General features: G+C 37.5%; 1 protein-coding gene across 1 annotated transcript; it reads left to right on the top strand.

The window, feature by feature from the left end:
* Nucleotides 1–5,882: 5,882 nt before the first annotated feature.
* On the top strand, nucleotides 5,883–16,009 carry LOC131302688 (glutamate decarboxylase-like). The gene is made up of 7 exons (XM_058329446.1): nucleotides 5,883–6,343; nucleotides 6,443–6,647; nucleotides 12,042–12,242; nucleotides 13,455–13,669; nucleotides 13,934–14,187; nucleotides 14,803–14,855; nucleotides 15,266–16,009. Exons 1-7 carry the CDS (start codon nucleotides 6,258–6,260, stop codon nucleotides 15,740–15,742), a joined length of 1,491 nt encoding a protein of 496 aa, XP_058185429.1. The 5' UTR covers nucleotides 5,883–6,257; the 3' UTR covers nucleotides 15,743–16,009.
* Nucleotides 16,010–17,700: the final 1,691 nt, after the last annotated feature.

The raw sequence follows: 17,700 nt of genomic DNA, 5'->3' as shown, positions 1-17,700 counted from the left end.
GAGCGGTTTGAGAACTGAAAATCATCATGGGCAAGACTAGCGAGATGTTGGGGGACATGACCCCCCAACACTCCAGTCTAGCACCTAATAGGGAACGCCTGGTCAATGAATGAGCTACCCTATTACAAGAACGCTTAACATGAATAACGAAACAAGATGAAAATAAAGGTAAATGCTCTACACAATCAGCAAGAATAGATCTACAATCGGAGAGAGACTTTCCATCTTGAATATATCAAAGCCTGAACTACCTGTATCGAGTCACTTTCAACAATAATTTTAGAAAACCCTCTATTAGCCGTAGTGACAAGGACTTCACAAAATTTCAAAGCCTCAGTAGAACGTGACGATAAGAAACCAGCAAACCAAAAATGGTTCCTTTGGATAGAATTAATTATACCGAATTTGTGCTCTCTTTGGATAGAGATCATAGATTTGAAATTTACATGATGAAATTGAATTTTCACCAATAATGTAGAATGTTTTTGTACATTTGGCTTGTGAATCTATGATATAGAATATGATGTTAAAATGTCGATCCTAACCCTCAGCCTGAAAGATTTCAGATCACTCTTTTTGAGTTATTTCATATCAATTACGGTATCAAACTCAGTCCGATCAAAACCTAAATGCAAAGGGTTTCGGATTCCCTAAAATCCGAGCTTTAGACAAGACGTGATAGTCCAAATTCGGACCATGCATGCACTGGTATAGTCAATGAATCGAATTTGTTCAGAATAAGAGTTTCTGAGAAAATTAATTGCAGCAATGAACGATTCAAATTTAAATTGTTCTGTTTGATCCAAATTAAAGACGGAAGATGATCCAATTCCATCTGAAATGACATTAAAAAGTCAGAGTTCGTACCATGTCGCATTTTCACGTGATTCCACCAAATTGCGGCCCGCATGCCACAATAGACAAAAAGGAAAGAAAACAAAAACAAAAGAAACTATATATTGTATATATATTATTGCTTATGATTTTGTCCAGTGAATTGTCAATAATAAAACAAGAAGAAATGAGTTGTCCAATTGTTTTACGTAAGATGAAAATGGGACGTCCCAAAATGGTTTGACTCCTATGAACAAAAGGTTGGCTTTTGTAATAGTTAAACATATTAATATCTTGTTGTTTGAAAAAAAAAATGCACTTTCTTTTTTTAATATGCTGTCGTTTGGGGAAAAAAATGCACTTTCTTTTTTTATGACGAGAAAGTTACATATAATTAAGCTCTAAATTACAATGCCGCGTGAGAACTTTTCTTTTACTTAACTTTATTCACTAAAATACTTACATAATAAGAACAGTATTTAAACAGGCCGGAGAGTGTGCAAAAAGTTTATCTAAGATTTAGGTTTTAAGGGAGATTTTTGAGAATATTAAGTAGAAAAAGATCGATAGAGACAATTTATTGGAGATCGTGTCCAAGGATTTTGAAGGCTTGAATGTTTTTGAACCAAAGGTTTTGGCCGAGTGAACATAAAACTAAAGGACTTGTCCTGCAAGACACGTTGTAAGTTCGATTTAATGAAAGCTACATATTCCAAACCTCAGAGTCATTGGAGTTTTGTACAATCATTAGCTTTCAGAGTTCGGAAATTAGTCGAGGTGTGCCCGAATATCTGGCTATAGAAAAACGGTTTAAAACTGAATCAAATGAAATAGGAAAATGTAGTCACGCCGAATGCATTATATGCGGGGGGCTGCTGTCCCAATTTTGGGGCCCACCTCGGTCTTGCTCCGATGATCTGAATCGTTCACTTTGTAGAGCTCGTCGAGTAGAACAACTATTCAAAAAAATCAGCTTAATTGGATATCATTAAATACCTGATCGGAGCCCATATAACTCTCAGTCCATAGGTTACAGTAGATTTGATCCAGTGTTTCGGATCCATTCTTTTTAAGATATAAAGGTTCCGATCAAGCACTTAATGATATCCAATTAAGCTGATTTTTTCCATAGTTGTTCTACTCAACGAGCTTTACAAAGTGAACGATTCCGATCATCGGAGCGAGACCAGGATGGGCCCCAAAATGGGGCGCAGCAGCCCCCCTCCCTCCCGTGCCCTCACAGATTCCAAAACCTACACTAGTACACCTATGTCTGTCTTAAAACAACATTTTTCACTCACTCCATGAAAAGTTGCAAAGGTGTTTAAACTTTGCAAGTACTTCAGAATTATCAATTGATCTCCTCTCCCGTAATCCTCTACTCTAATGCAAAAGGTGAACCCATTCCTGTGAAACTTTTATATATCCCCGGTATAGGAGCGGTGGTGATGTTCTCTTCCGGTTTATTTTTTATTTTTTGGCCATTTTTCGAGCATACTTTGATGACCGACTCCGTTCATTTTGTAGAGCTCGGTGGGAACATTAATCTCGCCAAGAATTATGTTCATCGGACTTTAATAGATAAATGATTGGCACACGTGAAAAAAAAAAAAAAAAAAACTGGGTTCCTAGTTGTTCGCAATTAATTTTCTTCTTCTAACTAGGGTAGTTTCTTAGAAGTTTGTCAATTAAGAACTTTAGAGAAGTTGTTTTTGTCAAATGAACTTCTTTTCTTTCTTTTTTTTTTTGATGTAAGTGAAGAGAATGATCTGTTTCGAAATTTGTATTTTTTCAAATTTAGCCTATTTACTCTGTTTAGACAATAAGAGCATCTAGAGCGGGAAGTAACAAAATTCAGCTTCAAAAGTGTACTCTGTTACATTTCTGCATATTTGAATTCAATAATGTGTGTTCATTTTTAAGACTGGTTAACCGAACAGATAAAGTGGGAATCAAATGTTTTTTTTTACAAAATAAATGTGAATTTATCTATTGCACGTGCCATGGTTTAACGAGTCAATTGGAGGTGGTTCTGGCCTTCTGGGGTAGGTTTAATTAGTTGGAGTTCTAAATTAGAGCAAAAGAAGTCACCGTCCATGCATCTTCGATTCTTCCACTCCTCGAATACCCCTCTTATTAACCAATCAAAATTTTATAAATTCTACTTCGGCAACCGGAGGTCTGGGCCAGTTAGCTTGAGCGCACTTCGACTAATTTCCGAAACCTTGAATTTAACGATCTGGGAAATTAACCCTCAAGTGGCTTCAAGATTTAGAATGTTTGACCTCCGTGAGATTTAAACATGCTTTTGAGCATTTCACAAAATCAATTACATTTTGAAGATGATTTTTACTTCTTTTTTTTATTATCAGAAGATGATTTTTACTGTAATTGTCGAAAGAAATATTTGAACTATATAAAATGGAAACTGATATTTGCTTAGCTCCACAACCTCGCCTTCAAATATAAGGTTGGAAACCCTAAGCGTAGGGCTAGGTCGTCGATAGCATAATAACCGGAGAGTCCGGGATCGTACCCACAGAGAATCGAAAAATAGCTTAATCGGATTGTAGTTTAATATGGTGGATTGCGGAGTTTAAGACGGCCAACTTGGTTTTGCTTCGAAAGTGGAAACTAAAGAAAAGATTAGAAATGTGCTTTATGAATTAAAAGAGGCAAGTCTAGGGATCGTCTTTCCCTTAACAAAGGCCATTATCGGTTCTCGAATATAACTTAAGTGAGAGTCACGACCGCGCGCTCACACTCGGAGGATTTAGCTTTAACGACTACGATTATCAAAGGATGTGATTAAACGGAACTAAACTAACCTATTTTTGCTAATGTATCTAACACGTAGGAGGTCACGAGCCCTTAATATATCGCTTGCCAAGACCGCTTGACTAAACTACATATCGAGGAGTTAACATCCCTCGCTTAGACAAAAATGACTAGGTTAATTTAATTCCGAAAATCATGATTTTAAGCCCGAAGACTTGAGAACCAGACAACAACTTAAGCCCTCGGGAAAGATTAACCAAAGACTTAGCCAAAAAACTACTCACATATAGATAAAAGATTAGACATAGTAAGAAAATGGAGCGAAAGATTTAACCAAAGAAAATGTAAATAAACTTGATTTATGCAAAGATCCAAAGCATAGCTACAATATTAATAAATGAGAAATTAACATAAGACAAATACTTACTAGAGTTTTTGAAGAAATTACACCTCAGAAAAGCTTGAAAGCTATGGAGGAAATCCTATAAAGCAAGAAAAACTTAGGCCTAAAAATAGACTAGAAATGGCCATCCATTCTATAAAAGGCATACAAGCATATTTATATGGCTTGCAAAATATCCCTTACAAAAGACCAAAAGGTCCCTAAAATATCTCAAAAACATTCCACAAGTGGAAACTTTTCATAAATGGAAGGTTGAAAAGTTAACCGAAAATCTACTGATTTTCCCAATCTGTACCGGTACTGGAAATGTCTCAGTACCGGTACAAGGCCTTCAAATGCCTTGAAAAATTGAACTCTGGACACCATGTACCGGTACTAGGAGTTGGCCAGTACCGGTACAAGCTTGACAGATTTTTTGGGCAACTTCGCGGGCTCACTTCGGACACTTCCGAACTCGGATTTGGGTGTTCTTTGGACCGTTGAAAAGCTTGTCGAGTCTACTTTCTAACCCAAGTGGTTTGGATCAAAAGTAGTTTGTACATCAAAAGTTATGACGATTCTACTCTCAGCTGGTTGGAAGATGAATTGTTTTAGTAAAATCCTCACATGTCCTTCAATTCCCTTGACCATTGGGCGACCCGAGCAACCTCCAAACCACCTTTTTCATGACTGTTTGGGCACCACAACGTGGTGGCACATGGCCTTGAGTATTTGGTTGCACCCGGAGCATTCATTGGCGTTCAAACGCGCCTTATTTATACGAATTACTTGAAATACACAAAAACCAACCTTACGTGCAATATCGCATAAAAAACGACAACATATATTTACAAACACAACATACTAGAGGATTTAAGCACCAAGAATATGCATTATTGGGTGCTTATCAATATTCGCGCTTTACTTTTTATTGATGGCGCTCCAATTTTAACGTGAAGTTACTAATAACTTTAAGAACAAAGTGGAGCGCCATCAATAAAAAGTGAAACGCAAATATCAATTTCCTACAAAATTTCGTGAAATATTTTTCAAGAAATGACATTATTTGCTAGTCATAGTACAAACATGACTCGAGAAAAGAAACTACTCCAATAAATTGGGACAGAAGTAGTATAAGCACAACTAAAAATTAGAATCCCCTTGTGAGATCTTCATCCGATGCAAAATGAGATTTATTGTCGTCCCATTTGAAGATTTAAGTCGTTCATTTATGTCGGACAGTTTATCTATCATCTCTCTTAAAATCAATTGGTGTTAGAAAGGGCTTCAATTTAATCTTTTATAACATTCGACATCGCACCAACAAGTCTGTTTTTAGAGCGATCGCAGAAAGTAGTATTGTATAACCAAATCCATATGGACACCTGGACCCAACAATTTGGTAAACCTAGATGTATATATTATCTATGCAAAAAATCAAATTAATCGAATATATTGGTCCTACAAGAAAATGAATCATTAATTCGACAAAGGAACGGTTTGGATAGTCAACTATGAAGATGTGTCAATTTTTGCATCACATCCAATTAAAAATCCCCACATTTTTATGCAATATTAGACATCTGGATTAGAGAAGTTTTTGGGTGCAGATAGGCCAGGTACCACCTGGCAAAAAAAAAATCCTTTAACCAATCACAGCTTGCCAACTTAAAAAAAAAAAATCCTTTAACCAATCACACCTTGCCAGATAATTTAACACCTCATCTCAATGACCATTAAAAACTACTTCACCTTAAAAATAGAAAATTCCTTTTGTTACCATGAAACTTCCTTGTCCCATCAACATCTATACACTATTGAAAGGAATTTTGTCAGTGTACAAAAAGTCGGAGCATAGTAGAATCGTCTCGTGGACATTAACACATATATAAACACCGTTGCGGAAACGATGCGCAAGCTTGTAGAAAAGGTAACTTTGCAAGATTTCGTTAGCAACATTTTTACGGTCCGAGTTAAAGTTTATACATTTTAAACCCGATTGTTACGATTTACTGCGCAAATGTTATGAATTCAAAACGGCTCACGAGGATATGTACTCAAATTCATTGCATATTGTAGCACTTTTTATTTTTTCTTACTACTTTTGAGATCCAAGGGTCCGAATTAATTAATTTACTCTAGAATTACCTACCAGATGAACCTTTGACGGACAAAGGTCCTACAAATACCGGGCAGTTTCCTGCTCTCTAACCTCGCCTTCCTTTCCTAACAATCCTCTCTCTCTCTCTCTCTCTCTAACACCATGGTTCTGTCCAAGACTGCATCCAATACCGATGTCTCCGTCCACTCAACCTTCGCATCTCGATACGTCCGAACCGCCCTTCCCAGGTAATTATCCTCTCTCTCTCTCTCTCTCTCTCTCTCTCTCTGTGGATCTTAGAGATTAGTACTGAAAACTGATCATGTGGTGGTTTGGATCTGAATTAGGTTCAAAATGCCGGATGATTCGATCCCGAAGGAGGCGGCGTGGCAGATCATAAACGACGAGCTGATGCTCGATGGGAATCCGAGGTTGAATCTGGCTTCCTTCGTGACGACGTGGATGGAGCCGGAGTGCGACAAGCTGATCATGGCTTCCATCAACAAGAACTACGTTGACATGGATGAGTACCCCGTCACCACCGAGCTCCAGGCATGTCCTACTTACATATGCAAAATATACATTTTTTTCATTATAATAATCTAATTATCAAACTAGTTTACACGTATCTCAATCAATTACATTTTTTAGCTAATTAGAATAAAAGTATGAACAATTAAATCCGGACGGAGGGAATATTTACGCAAGCATATATGCAAAATCAGTTGGGTTATTCCAGTTGGCCTGATAAATCATAACTACGACTTCAATAAAACGGATTAATGGTGAAAACATCCTATTTCTCCACATCTGTGATACACGTAACTTCGAAATTCTGGAAGTCGGTTTTTCAATTTTTTTTTCAAAGTCAAATATTAAAATCAAAGAGTTACCGCTATTATACTTACAGTTAATGGACTCCGTGCCAGAGGACAGTGTGCGCGTAAAATTGTCCGAGCACTTTGAGATATGTGCATACAGAAGATTATAAAAATGGAATATCGTAGCAAAAATGTGAGATCTGCAAAAACTATATCAAGTGCTTTGCCGGCTTTTATTTGCGGCAACTTTATCCTGCACGAGTAGGCGTGTTACGAGTGTAAAACAACTACAGAAGATGTTAAAAAAAAAGAAAAAGAACAACAACTACATAAGAAGCTATCGAAATCAGTCTGAGGTATGCAAGTGACCCGAGCGGAAAAAATCTTTTGCAAAGAGCTAACTAGGGTAGGTGGTATTTTGAGACGCTCAAGTGAAAGAAAGAAAAAAAAAAATCTATGCAAAAGATTATTGGAATGTACTATCCACTGGTGGAGGCAAAAAATTCTTTATGCCGAAACTTTTGTGTTTTTCGACCGTTAAATTTAAAATATAAAAAAAATTACAAAATTTAATAGCTGAAAAATCCCTCGAGACAAAAGTATATATGTTTTTGGGACCGAAAAGTTCGGACCCCTAATCCCGTGTATGTGATATTTTATTGTTCGCGTAGGAATCAAACATCGCTTTGACCGACGAATTAGTTCACCTGTGGGACTATATATTAGTATATTAAAAGGGCACCAATAAAAAAAGTGTACATAATAAATTAGTCTTATATTTCGCAACTTGACATATTCCCATCTGGACAATGCCCTTAAAAAATGTTATCCTGCAGATATGCGGTCCTACTAATAATGGGTTTGCCATAATTTCACTTAATTCTTGTTTGTAAGTGTTCTATTTTCGTAGAGTTTTTTTTTTTGTTAAAATTTAAGTTTTCCAATGGACTTGATGAGGAAAATAGGGAAAAGAAAATATACATCCATTTTGAAAAGGGTTTTAAAAGTTTTTAATATATCTGTCTGTTTGTGAATTTTTTTTTTTTTTTGGTTTAGTAACCGAATTTTATTCAAAACAAAAAAATCCTTTGAAAAAACAAAACAAATTCAAAAACTTGTTACGCTCCACTTTTTTATACATGCGCTCCAAATTTTGTAAAAAGGGTACACCGTAGCAATAATGTGAAATCACCTAAACAAGAACTAATCTGAAATCTGATTTTAGAAAGGAAAAAAAAATCAATTCAAAAGATGAACAGACTAGAGCCTTCTTGTTGGAGTATTTCAATTTTATTTTGCCAAAAAAAAAAAAATACTAGTAGTTCAAAGATGAACCAAATAGAGCCTTCTTTGGAGAACGAAGATGTCCTCTGCTATGTCTAGCCTCTCATCGGCACCGACAACAATTGTGCTCCTTTAACATTCTTGCAGAAATCTGTACCCGACGTGACGAAATCGGGGGAATCCAACCTTTTTCATGTCATTTCAAAATTACATAACCTATATATATACAATACAATATGAGAATAACATATTGCTCCTCTGAATAAGTTATTTACAGGAGCACACAATCTTACTCGTTCGTCTCGACAATCAATTCATTCATTATCCAGTTGCCGGGGGAAGAGGACAATGGTAAGATGTAGAACAGTAGAAGTGGTCCATAGCCACATACTACTACACAAAACTAAAACCCAGTGTGGAGCAAACCTAAGGCCAAGTGGAGGCCTGGAAAGATATTTCCCCCAAATTGGTAAACGGAAAATGACAGAAGAAAGAGGCGATTCCCCGCCTCACACGCATGCATGCACCCCAACGTGGTAGACTGGTAGTTGTGTTTCCTATTGCGACTGTCTTCTACTCTTCTCTGGTCCAAAAACATTCGGACCGGAGATAATCCGCTCCCTTATCCTATTCCACCTTAGGCTCAATATGGTTCTATTTTTAATAACTCGGCGTGTTTAAACTAGTGCACGAGGGTATTCGGGAGGCCTAGTTTTGCATTGTAGAATCATTGGGTCTCTAGATCCAATCATTCTCTCTGCGCTCACGGTTTTCAATAAGTTTTTTTTTCAATTACTAGTCTCATTTCTCTATCTATTTCTTTTCACTTGTTAACCAAAAAAAACCTCCCTCAAATCTTAAACCAAACAAAAACCTGGAGTTTGGAAGCCAACGATCGAATGCATTTTGTCAACCTTGCATCTTGAAAAATGCCCTGACTAACGTTCACATTCCTCTTGTCGAGACGAATCAATAACCCACAAAAGTTTGGCGTAAAACTAACAAATGCGAAAAAAATTCAAATAAGAAATTTTTATTAAAATTTAAGTTAAGTCTAAGAGAACGCAGCCATGCAAAACTTAAAAATCAAACCCGAAGAACTTTTTAGTTTCTAATTACACTTCAGTTCATAAAATTCTTTGGCGAAATCTATTCTAGACATGTCCTCCAAACATTTTTTTCAATTTCTCATCATAATTCAGATATTTATAATCTGACTGAAAGATAGTTTTGATCTTTCGAAAACAAAACTTGGAGAACTTGGAGAAGTAATAGTGTTCGGTGCCATTTCATTTTTAGTTTTAGTTTAGATTTTAATCATTACCCTATTTCTTTTTTCAATCATTACCCTATTTTTCCAATTATTACTTTCTCATCTCTCTCTATCTCTCTCCAATCATTACCCATCTCTTCAATCATTACCCTATTTCTCTCTTCATCCATTACCAAAATTAAATTAAACTAAACTCACAACCAAACAAATTATTTTCTATTTCTGAGGACCCCGTTCGTGTAAGGATTTTAGATTCTAATCATTATCTTATTTTTCTCCAATCATTACTTTCTTCAATTATTACCTCTATTTTCAATCATTACTTTATTTTTTTTACATTCATTACCTACAAAATCCTAATCCAAAATCTCAAAATAAATGAGCTATGTTGTTATTTCGAGGACTTATGCCTTGTTTGGATGATATTTAAAATTTTTTGAGTTGAATTTTTAGGTAATAAGTAGAGAGAGAAAATAAAGTTAATGATTAGAGATAGAGGTAATGAGTAGAACGAGATAGAGAGACAAATGAGAATAATATTTGAAGAAAAGATAAAGAAATAAAAATAATAATTAAAAATTAATGTAATGAGTGTTTTTTGAGTTCTAAATATTTTTTTTTCGAATCGGCATCCAAACGAGTCAGATTCATTTGTTGGAGTATAAAGTTGGAAACAATTTTTTTTTTTGGTTTGTTCCGTGGGCACAGGGCGTTGAGTGGTAGATGGGCTCTTCCCAATCCCATCTCCTTTTCGTGAGTGGTGGAAGGGCTCTTCCCCATCCCGTCTTCTTATTGTCGGCACAGGGATTGGATTAGGTCAATTGTAATTTGTACTTTATTCTGATTTCGGGAACTAGGATTGGATCCTTACACTTCCCGCCAAGGCCCAAAAAATTGATTGATTCAAATCGTCAGTATTGTTTCGATTTTAAATTGTGGCGTACACGAAAAATCACTCTGCGATATCCGGAAAACGAAATATTATTGCCGTGGTATTTTTTTCAAAATCATTATAGTCGGCAATTAATTTATTTTTTTTCACGAACGCTGAACCGCGGGTGCTCCCCCTCTTCTCATCATTGGCCGCTACTTGATTGAGATCCCCAGATCAAAGGCGGATTCTTTTTTATCGATAACTACCAACCATGGCATTTGGAGAGCTTTGGACAGACCTTGCAAGTTGCAATGCAAGCCCTCCCACAATTCCTCTCTAGAAGCTGGTCAATAAAGTCGACGAGTCGATCAAAATGAACAATTTGATTGACTTTTTTGAGCCCGAAGCAGAGCAAATATGTTGAGCCTACGTACAGAAATTAGTCAAACCCCAAGACGCACATACAACAAGCATAAAATAATCAATAAAATATGGCAAATACGAAGACTAGAGATCTTTACCTGGTTTTTCAATCTTATAATTGAGTACATTTACGACTTACATCAATTCAATTTTACGTCTCACATCAATTTCTCTATTTGTCAAATAGAGAATGAGTTACGTCGGTTGCGTATGCCAAAAATGTCAAAGAAAAAAATCCTCTAGCAACAAATTGGGGCACTAATTGAGGCGACTTGACAGGCTTGACAGCAGCCCATATTTACTCTGACAAGTTGGGTCCCGTAGAACCAACCCTTCTCTCTCTCGTTTCCTCAGTCTGAATTATGAAATGTTGATTTTTCTTTATCTTTGACTGGTAGACAATCGATGGAAACAATCCAGTACTGTAGACAGTAGACCATTTAGCAGAGGGAATGAGAGATGCTGCCAAACGCTCCCTGCAAAATGGGTGCCGAGCGGCGTTGGGCTATTTACTTCAGCGTGAACAGTTTAGATTGAATCTGAACACATTCATATTTGAACCGTTCATTCGACATCTACTTGGTAGAGGGTACTAGGCAGCATCCCCAGATCATTCGCGGAGGGCCTTCTACATTAAATGGGTTCCCACATTAAATGATAAATATTAATATCTGTCCCTATATCCATGTTGGTAAGTAAACAAATATCGAAGAAACAAGTGATACATAACATTGCTCATCAAATAAGAAAATGGGTTATAGGCTGGGCTTCTGAATGCGGGATTTTGCCTTAGGTTAATTAAAATTAAGAAATACCATTTGCAATACGTTTAGAAATGAAGGCTATGTGTTCGAAATTGATTAAAATTGCAACTTTAGTGAACTATTAACTACAGAGATAGTAAGATGAATTTTACTGTAACCGCTCTTCTTCTTCTTCTTTTTTTGTATTAAATTGGGTCCCTCAGTGTTATTATGCACAAAAAATGTCGCAACTTATACACTGGAGATACTAAAAATAATTAGGGGATTTTTACACATTTCATGGGGCATAAAGCGATGGTCTCTTGGATTTTAGCCTAGGGCCAGCCCCGACAGTCATGCTTCTACTATACCAATCCCGCGACATTTAGTAAAAAGATTTTTTTTTTCTTTCCAAAATCCACACAAACGTAGGATACTTTACAGGATAAACAAAACAAGTTGTGTCACTTATGTATTCCAAGTCTATCAAATTCTAAACTCTCATGCATTAATTTTTGATCAATGCAGAACCGGTGCGTAAACATGATAGCACACTTGTTTCACGCGCCACTGGGGGAAGCAGAGACGGCAGTGGGAGTGGGAACAGTTGGTTCATCGGAGGCTATAATGTTGGCAGGATTAGCATTCAAGAGGAGGTGGCAGAACAAGATGAAAGCTGCCGGAAAACCCCATGACAAGCCCAACATTGTCACCGGCGCCAACGTTCAGGTACGCATGTTGTCAATATATGCTTTTGTGTTTCGGTCTTGTTACCAGTGGCGGAGCCAGATTGTTAACCAGTGGGGTCAAGTACCTAAATAGTGTTTGGAAAAATGACAACGTGCGGTTGCAGGGCAATTTTGTGTAGTATTCTAAAACAAGTTGTCAGCTATTTTAATTAGTACTTATGGGGTCATGCATATATCATCAAAATATATACTTAACATTGAAGAATTTTGAATCTGAGTAGGGTCAAGCAACCCCACTTGCCAAAATGTAGCTCAGTCCCTGCTTAGCTTATTACTGTTCTTTTATAACTCTGTATGTAGTTTAATTCGGAGAACCAATTCCACCGTCAAACAGCGGGAAATCCAATTAAGACGAATGTGTCCTGGGTTTTGTTTTTGCTTTTGTTTTGGGCAATATGCTAATGGTTCCTTAAGTATTGTACCTTACAATTCGGTCCCTATACTTTGTGATTGACACATTTGCTCTTTCTTTTTGTGTCACGTTGGTCCATTTTGATTATGGTTTTACACTACTTTCTGCGTACTAGATGATGATGTATTCCCGTATGATTCAACTTGAAGCTTAAGTTTATGACTGCAGAAATCTCTAAATGAAAATTGCGTTCCAAGTTTTCTTTTTAATTCCATTTCATTTAGGAACCATACATAACAAATCTGGTAGCAAAAATCAAAGAATAACAAACTTTATTTTCAACATCATGTATCTTGCTGGTGCTGATAAACGAGCCAAATATGCTGAACAGAGGATTGTTCAAGCTGTTGAGCACGTAATGAGCTTAAATTGTATGCTTTATGTTTTGCTTGTTTATAGTAGATGCTTTGATCTTAAACAAGCTTTAATCGAGCTGATTTTGAGTGCAATTTCTAAAACATTTGAAGACGAACGAGCCAAGAAGTAGCTTGTTCAAAGCTTGAATTGAGAGCTTACCAATGTTTACCACGCAAATTTTGATGAGATCGTACTTTTAACCAGAGGAAATGGCCAAACTACTAAATAATAGCATTAATTCCAGGATCAGAAAGAGCTAATTTCTTACGGGAGCTATAAAAAACATGTTTTAAACACATTGAACTGCTCTGATCATTTGCTACTACTTTAAATACAAAAGGTGTGCACAATAGGTGTTAGCGGATCCGACCCTATTCCAAACACCAAAAAGCAAATTTACCATACCCTTTTGACCATGTGCAGGTATGCTGGGAGAAATTTGCAAGGTATTTCGAAGTGGAGTTGAAGGAAGTGAAGCTAAGCGAAGGGTACTATGTAATGGACCCTACTAAAGCTGTGGAGATGGTGGATGAGAACACAATCTGTGTGGCTGCTATTCTGGGGTCCACTCTCAATGGAGAATTTGAGGATGTTAAACTCTTGAATGACCTCTTGGTGGAGAAGAACAAACAAACAGGGTACCTTTTTGTTTTACAATATTTGAAGTACTTCTATAGAAAACAAAGTTTGATGGGCAGTTATACGAGACAGATAGGTCCAGAATCTCCCAATCCACATGAGTCTCACATGATGTACATGAGATCCACATGCACTGAATAGCTCTGGACACACCTATTTTTGCCTTTTCGGATATGTCCCAGATATATTTTATTTCAAATTTTACGCATAATTATCGTCTCGCTCGTCTCACATAATTTTACTTTTGCTTGGTATTTTTGCAGATGGGACACACCAATTCATGTGGATGCAGCAAGTGGTGGTTTCATTGCACCATTCCTGTACCCAAAGCTGGAGTGGGACTTCACCTTGCCCCTTGTGAAGAGTATCAATGTCAGTGGCCATAAGTATGGGCTTGTCTATGCTGGAATTGGGTGGTGCATTTGGAGGAGCAAAGAGGATTTACCTGAAGAGCTCATCTTCCACATCAACTATCTTGGTGCTGATCAGCCCACTTTCACCCTCAACTTCTCCAAAGGTAGATACTTCAATATTTCCTTCTCATAAGTAGAAATTCGTTGTGAAAAAGTTAAAATGAAAGAGAAAATCACACTACCAAGAGATTCAGAATAAATTCATGCTTCTACTGACCCCTTCATGTTAGTAAGGTATAGGTTGTGGAAAACTTCAAAACTAGGGTTCTGTATATGTCGTTAAGACAAGTGAGGATGTGCGCTTCTTGGCATGCATACCATAGCGTCTGGGAGACTGAGGAACGAATACTGACGGTTGAGTATGAGCAATCCTAACAAAAAATGACTACTAACTTCTTGTCCTAGACCCATGCAGATCAAGTGACATAACAAAAACATTTACTATGTAATGACACGCTACAATGCCTATTTTTTGTTGATCAGGAAGAGAGAAAAATCATGACAATAGGAAAAGAAATGCATTGAGAGAACGTCAAGGAGTATAAAGCTCTCCTCCTGCTCGCATGCTGCTACTCGCAAAAATTCACTCTGTTGCTTGTCCTCTGAATCTTTTCATAGCTACAATGTAGACAGACATCGATCATTAATCCTGTATGAACTTTCTGCAAGTTTTTTTTTTAGTAGTGTTTCTCATGGGTTATACTTTTTCTTTTTTGCAGGATCTAGTCAAGTAATTGCTCAGTATTATCAGCTCATTCGCTTGGGTTTTGAGGTGAGTCCATTGTAACATATATAATCACCACTTCTTTTTCTTGGACAAACCATAAAATTAATACTATCCACAAGGATTTATGACCAAGGAATTTTTTGGTGCAAATTGGGTATAGTTCACGTGGTACCTAGCAGCCCACCCGAGCAGAGAAAAAGAGGTATAGTTCACGTGGTACCTAGCAGCCCACCCGAGCAGAGAAAAAGAGGAGAGAGAGTGCTTGGCTTAGTAGGAGAGAGAGTGCTCGGTTAAGTAGGAGAGACCGAGAGAGAAAGTGCTCGGATCTGGGCCGTCGTAAACACGTTTGGATGGGCGCTGGGTACCACCCGTGGTATTCGAATCTTGTCCCATGATATTTGATGCACTCAATTAAATGGAGATGAGATGATTATAATTCCATTGTTGTTTACCAGGGATACAAGAACATAATGGAGAATTGCCAAGAAAACGCAAGGGTCCTGAAAGAAGGCCTAGAGAAAACAGGCCGGTTCAACATTGTGTCCAAGGAGCAGGGAGTCCCCCTCGTGGCCTTCTCCCTGAAGGACAGCAGCAGGCACACGGAATTCGAGGTCTCCGACTTCCTCCGCCGGTTCGGCTGGATCGTGCCGGCCTACACAATGCCACCCGACGCGCAGCACGTGACCGTGCTCCGTGTGGTCATAAGGGAGGACTTCTCGAGAACCCTGGCCGACCGCCTGGTGGGCGACATCGTGAAGGTCCTCGAGGAGCTCGACGCCATCCCGGCCAGGGTCACCTGCAAGCTGGCCGCGAGCGAGGAGAGCAGCGAAGGCAAGCTCGTGAAGAAAACCGCAATCGAGGTGCAGAGGGAGATCACAACGGCGTGGAAGAAATTTGTTCAGAACAAGAAGAAGACTAGTGGTGTGTGCTGAGGGATTATAGGACCCCTTTTCCGGGCCGCTATATATCCGCCTCGTTGCCATTCCTAATGTTTCGTGTCTGGCTTATCGGTTGGCGCTACCGCTACCGGCATGAGTTGTTATTAGTGTTTGTTGTGTATCTCTGCCTTCGTATTTTAAGTGTGAAATTTTTGCTGAATATTATCCAAACATGCGGGAAATTTGTGGTCGATAAGACTATGGTTAACGTCATTTGAGTGATTCGAAATCATCAATTCCAGAAAGACATTTTGTTGTCAATTCTTGCGGTTGTGTTACTGCGTTTTAGTAATTACTTGATCTGAAAGATCATAATTGCTGCTGCGGAGTGTCTTCATAGATTTGATTACACAATTTATTCCTTTCAATAGTTCCAAAAACAGACTGCGGTGCGATGTCGAATGTTATAAAAAACTAAGTTGAAATCCTTTCGTAACACCCCTTGGTTTTAGGAGAGACGGTAGAAAAGGATTCTGACAAGCGATATATACCAAAAGCAGAAAGTCTTTGGGTTCAAATCACGAGTGCACGAAAACTTGAAATTGCGGATTAATCGTATAACCGTAATGTCGCGCGTAGGTGGAGTGAGTTCATAATTATCTCCACAAATTTATGAACCCACCCTTGATATTGTTTTTTTTCCCAATTAATGTGGGTTGTTATATCATGAGTTCATATAAGTTTTAAAGTCCTTTGAATACCCTATTCAAAAAAGGGAAATTCTTAAAAGAGCCCAAGGAGCTTTTGTTAAGGTTAGAAAAAATGTATTGAAATGTGTGAAAAATATATTAAAAGTGTAAAAAAGTGTGTTGATGTATGTGTTTTTTTTGTCATTTTATTTAGCTTCTTGAAAGAGCAATAGACTTTCGATAACATGAGCCAAAAAAAAAATGGAACATGAGTCAAGGTCTTCTATCTTATTTTTCATCATTTTCAATTAGTATTTTCTTTCTTGCAACTTATGGGGATTTGTGTTAGAGGAAAATTTGGATGGTATTGAGCCAATTGCACAGGAATTCTATCCAAACAGTCAAATTCTATCCGAACAGTCAAGTTCAGATACGAATTCGCTTTCTAAAAAAAGAAGTAAATTTTCGAAATACAAGCCAGGGGCTTACTACTTTCTCCTTGTATTTTTCAGTTGAGAAATACTTATTTCCGGCTGTGTTTATGGCACCAACCAATCTCAACCGTCTATTTGCACAATCAATGGCTGAGATTCGTTTTCAATTATGACCGGTCACAATTAATTTTTCTCGGGAAAAATTTCATTAAAAACCGGACCGTTTATAACACTTTTGAACAGTTACGATTGGGTGCATAGCCGGAAACAAGTTTTTCTCTTTTCAGTTTGGATAACTTGAGTTTAGTGGGTTTTTTTTTTTAAAGGCAAATTTTTTTTCATTAAACTCTAAAATTATTACAAAGATTAATAGAAACAAGAAGCCATTATGAGACAAGCCCAAACAATGAGTTTGGTCGTTTAGACAGGAGGGATCCAAATCCCAAGTATAACAAGAAGCCATACATGGGGCCGAGCTAAAAAAAAAGAAGCCAAACATGGGAACACCCCCACACTTGTTGGCTTAAAGCCCAAATAAACAATAAGCTCAAACACCTAAAAAGCCTAAAAGTCCAGATAATGGGACAAGCTCAAATAATGAGTTTAGTCGTTTAGATGGGAGGGAAACAAGACCCGTTCATGTGATGATCTTTTATGTGGTCTCTCAAATAGTAATGTAACGTAAAACAAAATTTACCATGGTCTCATTAGACGATTCGGTCTGTTCATCTTATAGGTCTAGATGTGTTTATATTTTCCATGCTAAAAATTAGGTTGACTAAACAATACCAAACGCTTTGCCGACACATATATCTCTGACAAGAAATGTTATGCGATCGGCCATTATACATTTCTCTTGCGACCACATACTTCGTTTAGGCAGATACAA

Source organism: Rhododendron vialii, chromosome 10a (genome assembly GCF_030253575.1).
Source record: "Rhododendron vialii isolate Sample 1 chromosome 10a, ASM3025357v1".
NCBI lineage: Eukaryota > Viridiplantae > Streptophyta > Magnoliopsida > Ericales > Ericaceae > Rhododendron > Rhododendron vialii.
Note: the sequence above shows the minus strand (reverse complement) of the source record. Positions and strands in the feature narration are given on the sequence as shown.

What these genes read in the sequence shown, in the direction of transcription:
- LOC131302688 (XM_058329446.1), top strand. Translation starts at nt 6,258, where the DNA reads ATGGTTCTGTCCAAGACTGCATCCAATACCGATGTCTCCGTCCACTCA. An exon ending in GTCCGAACCGCCCTTCCCAG is followed by an intron (nt 6,344 to 6,442) that starts GTAATTATCCTC and finishes GATCTGAATTAG; the next exon opens with GTTCAAAATGCCGGATGATT. An exon ending in TCATTCGCTTGGGTTTTGAG is followed by an intron (nt 14,856 to 15,265) that starts GTGAGTCCATTG and finishes GTTGTTTACCAG; the next exon opens with GGATACAAGAACATAATGGA.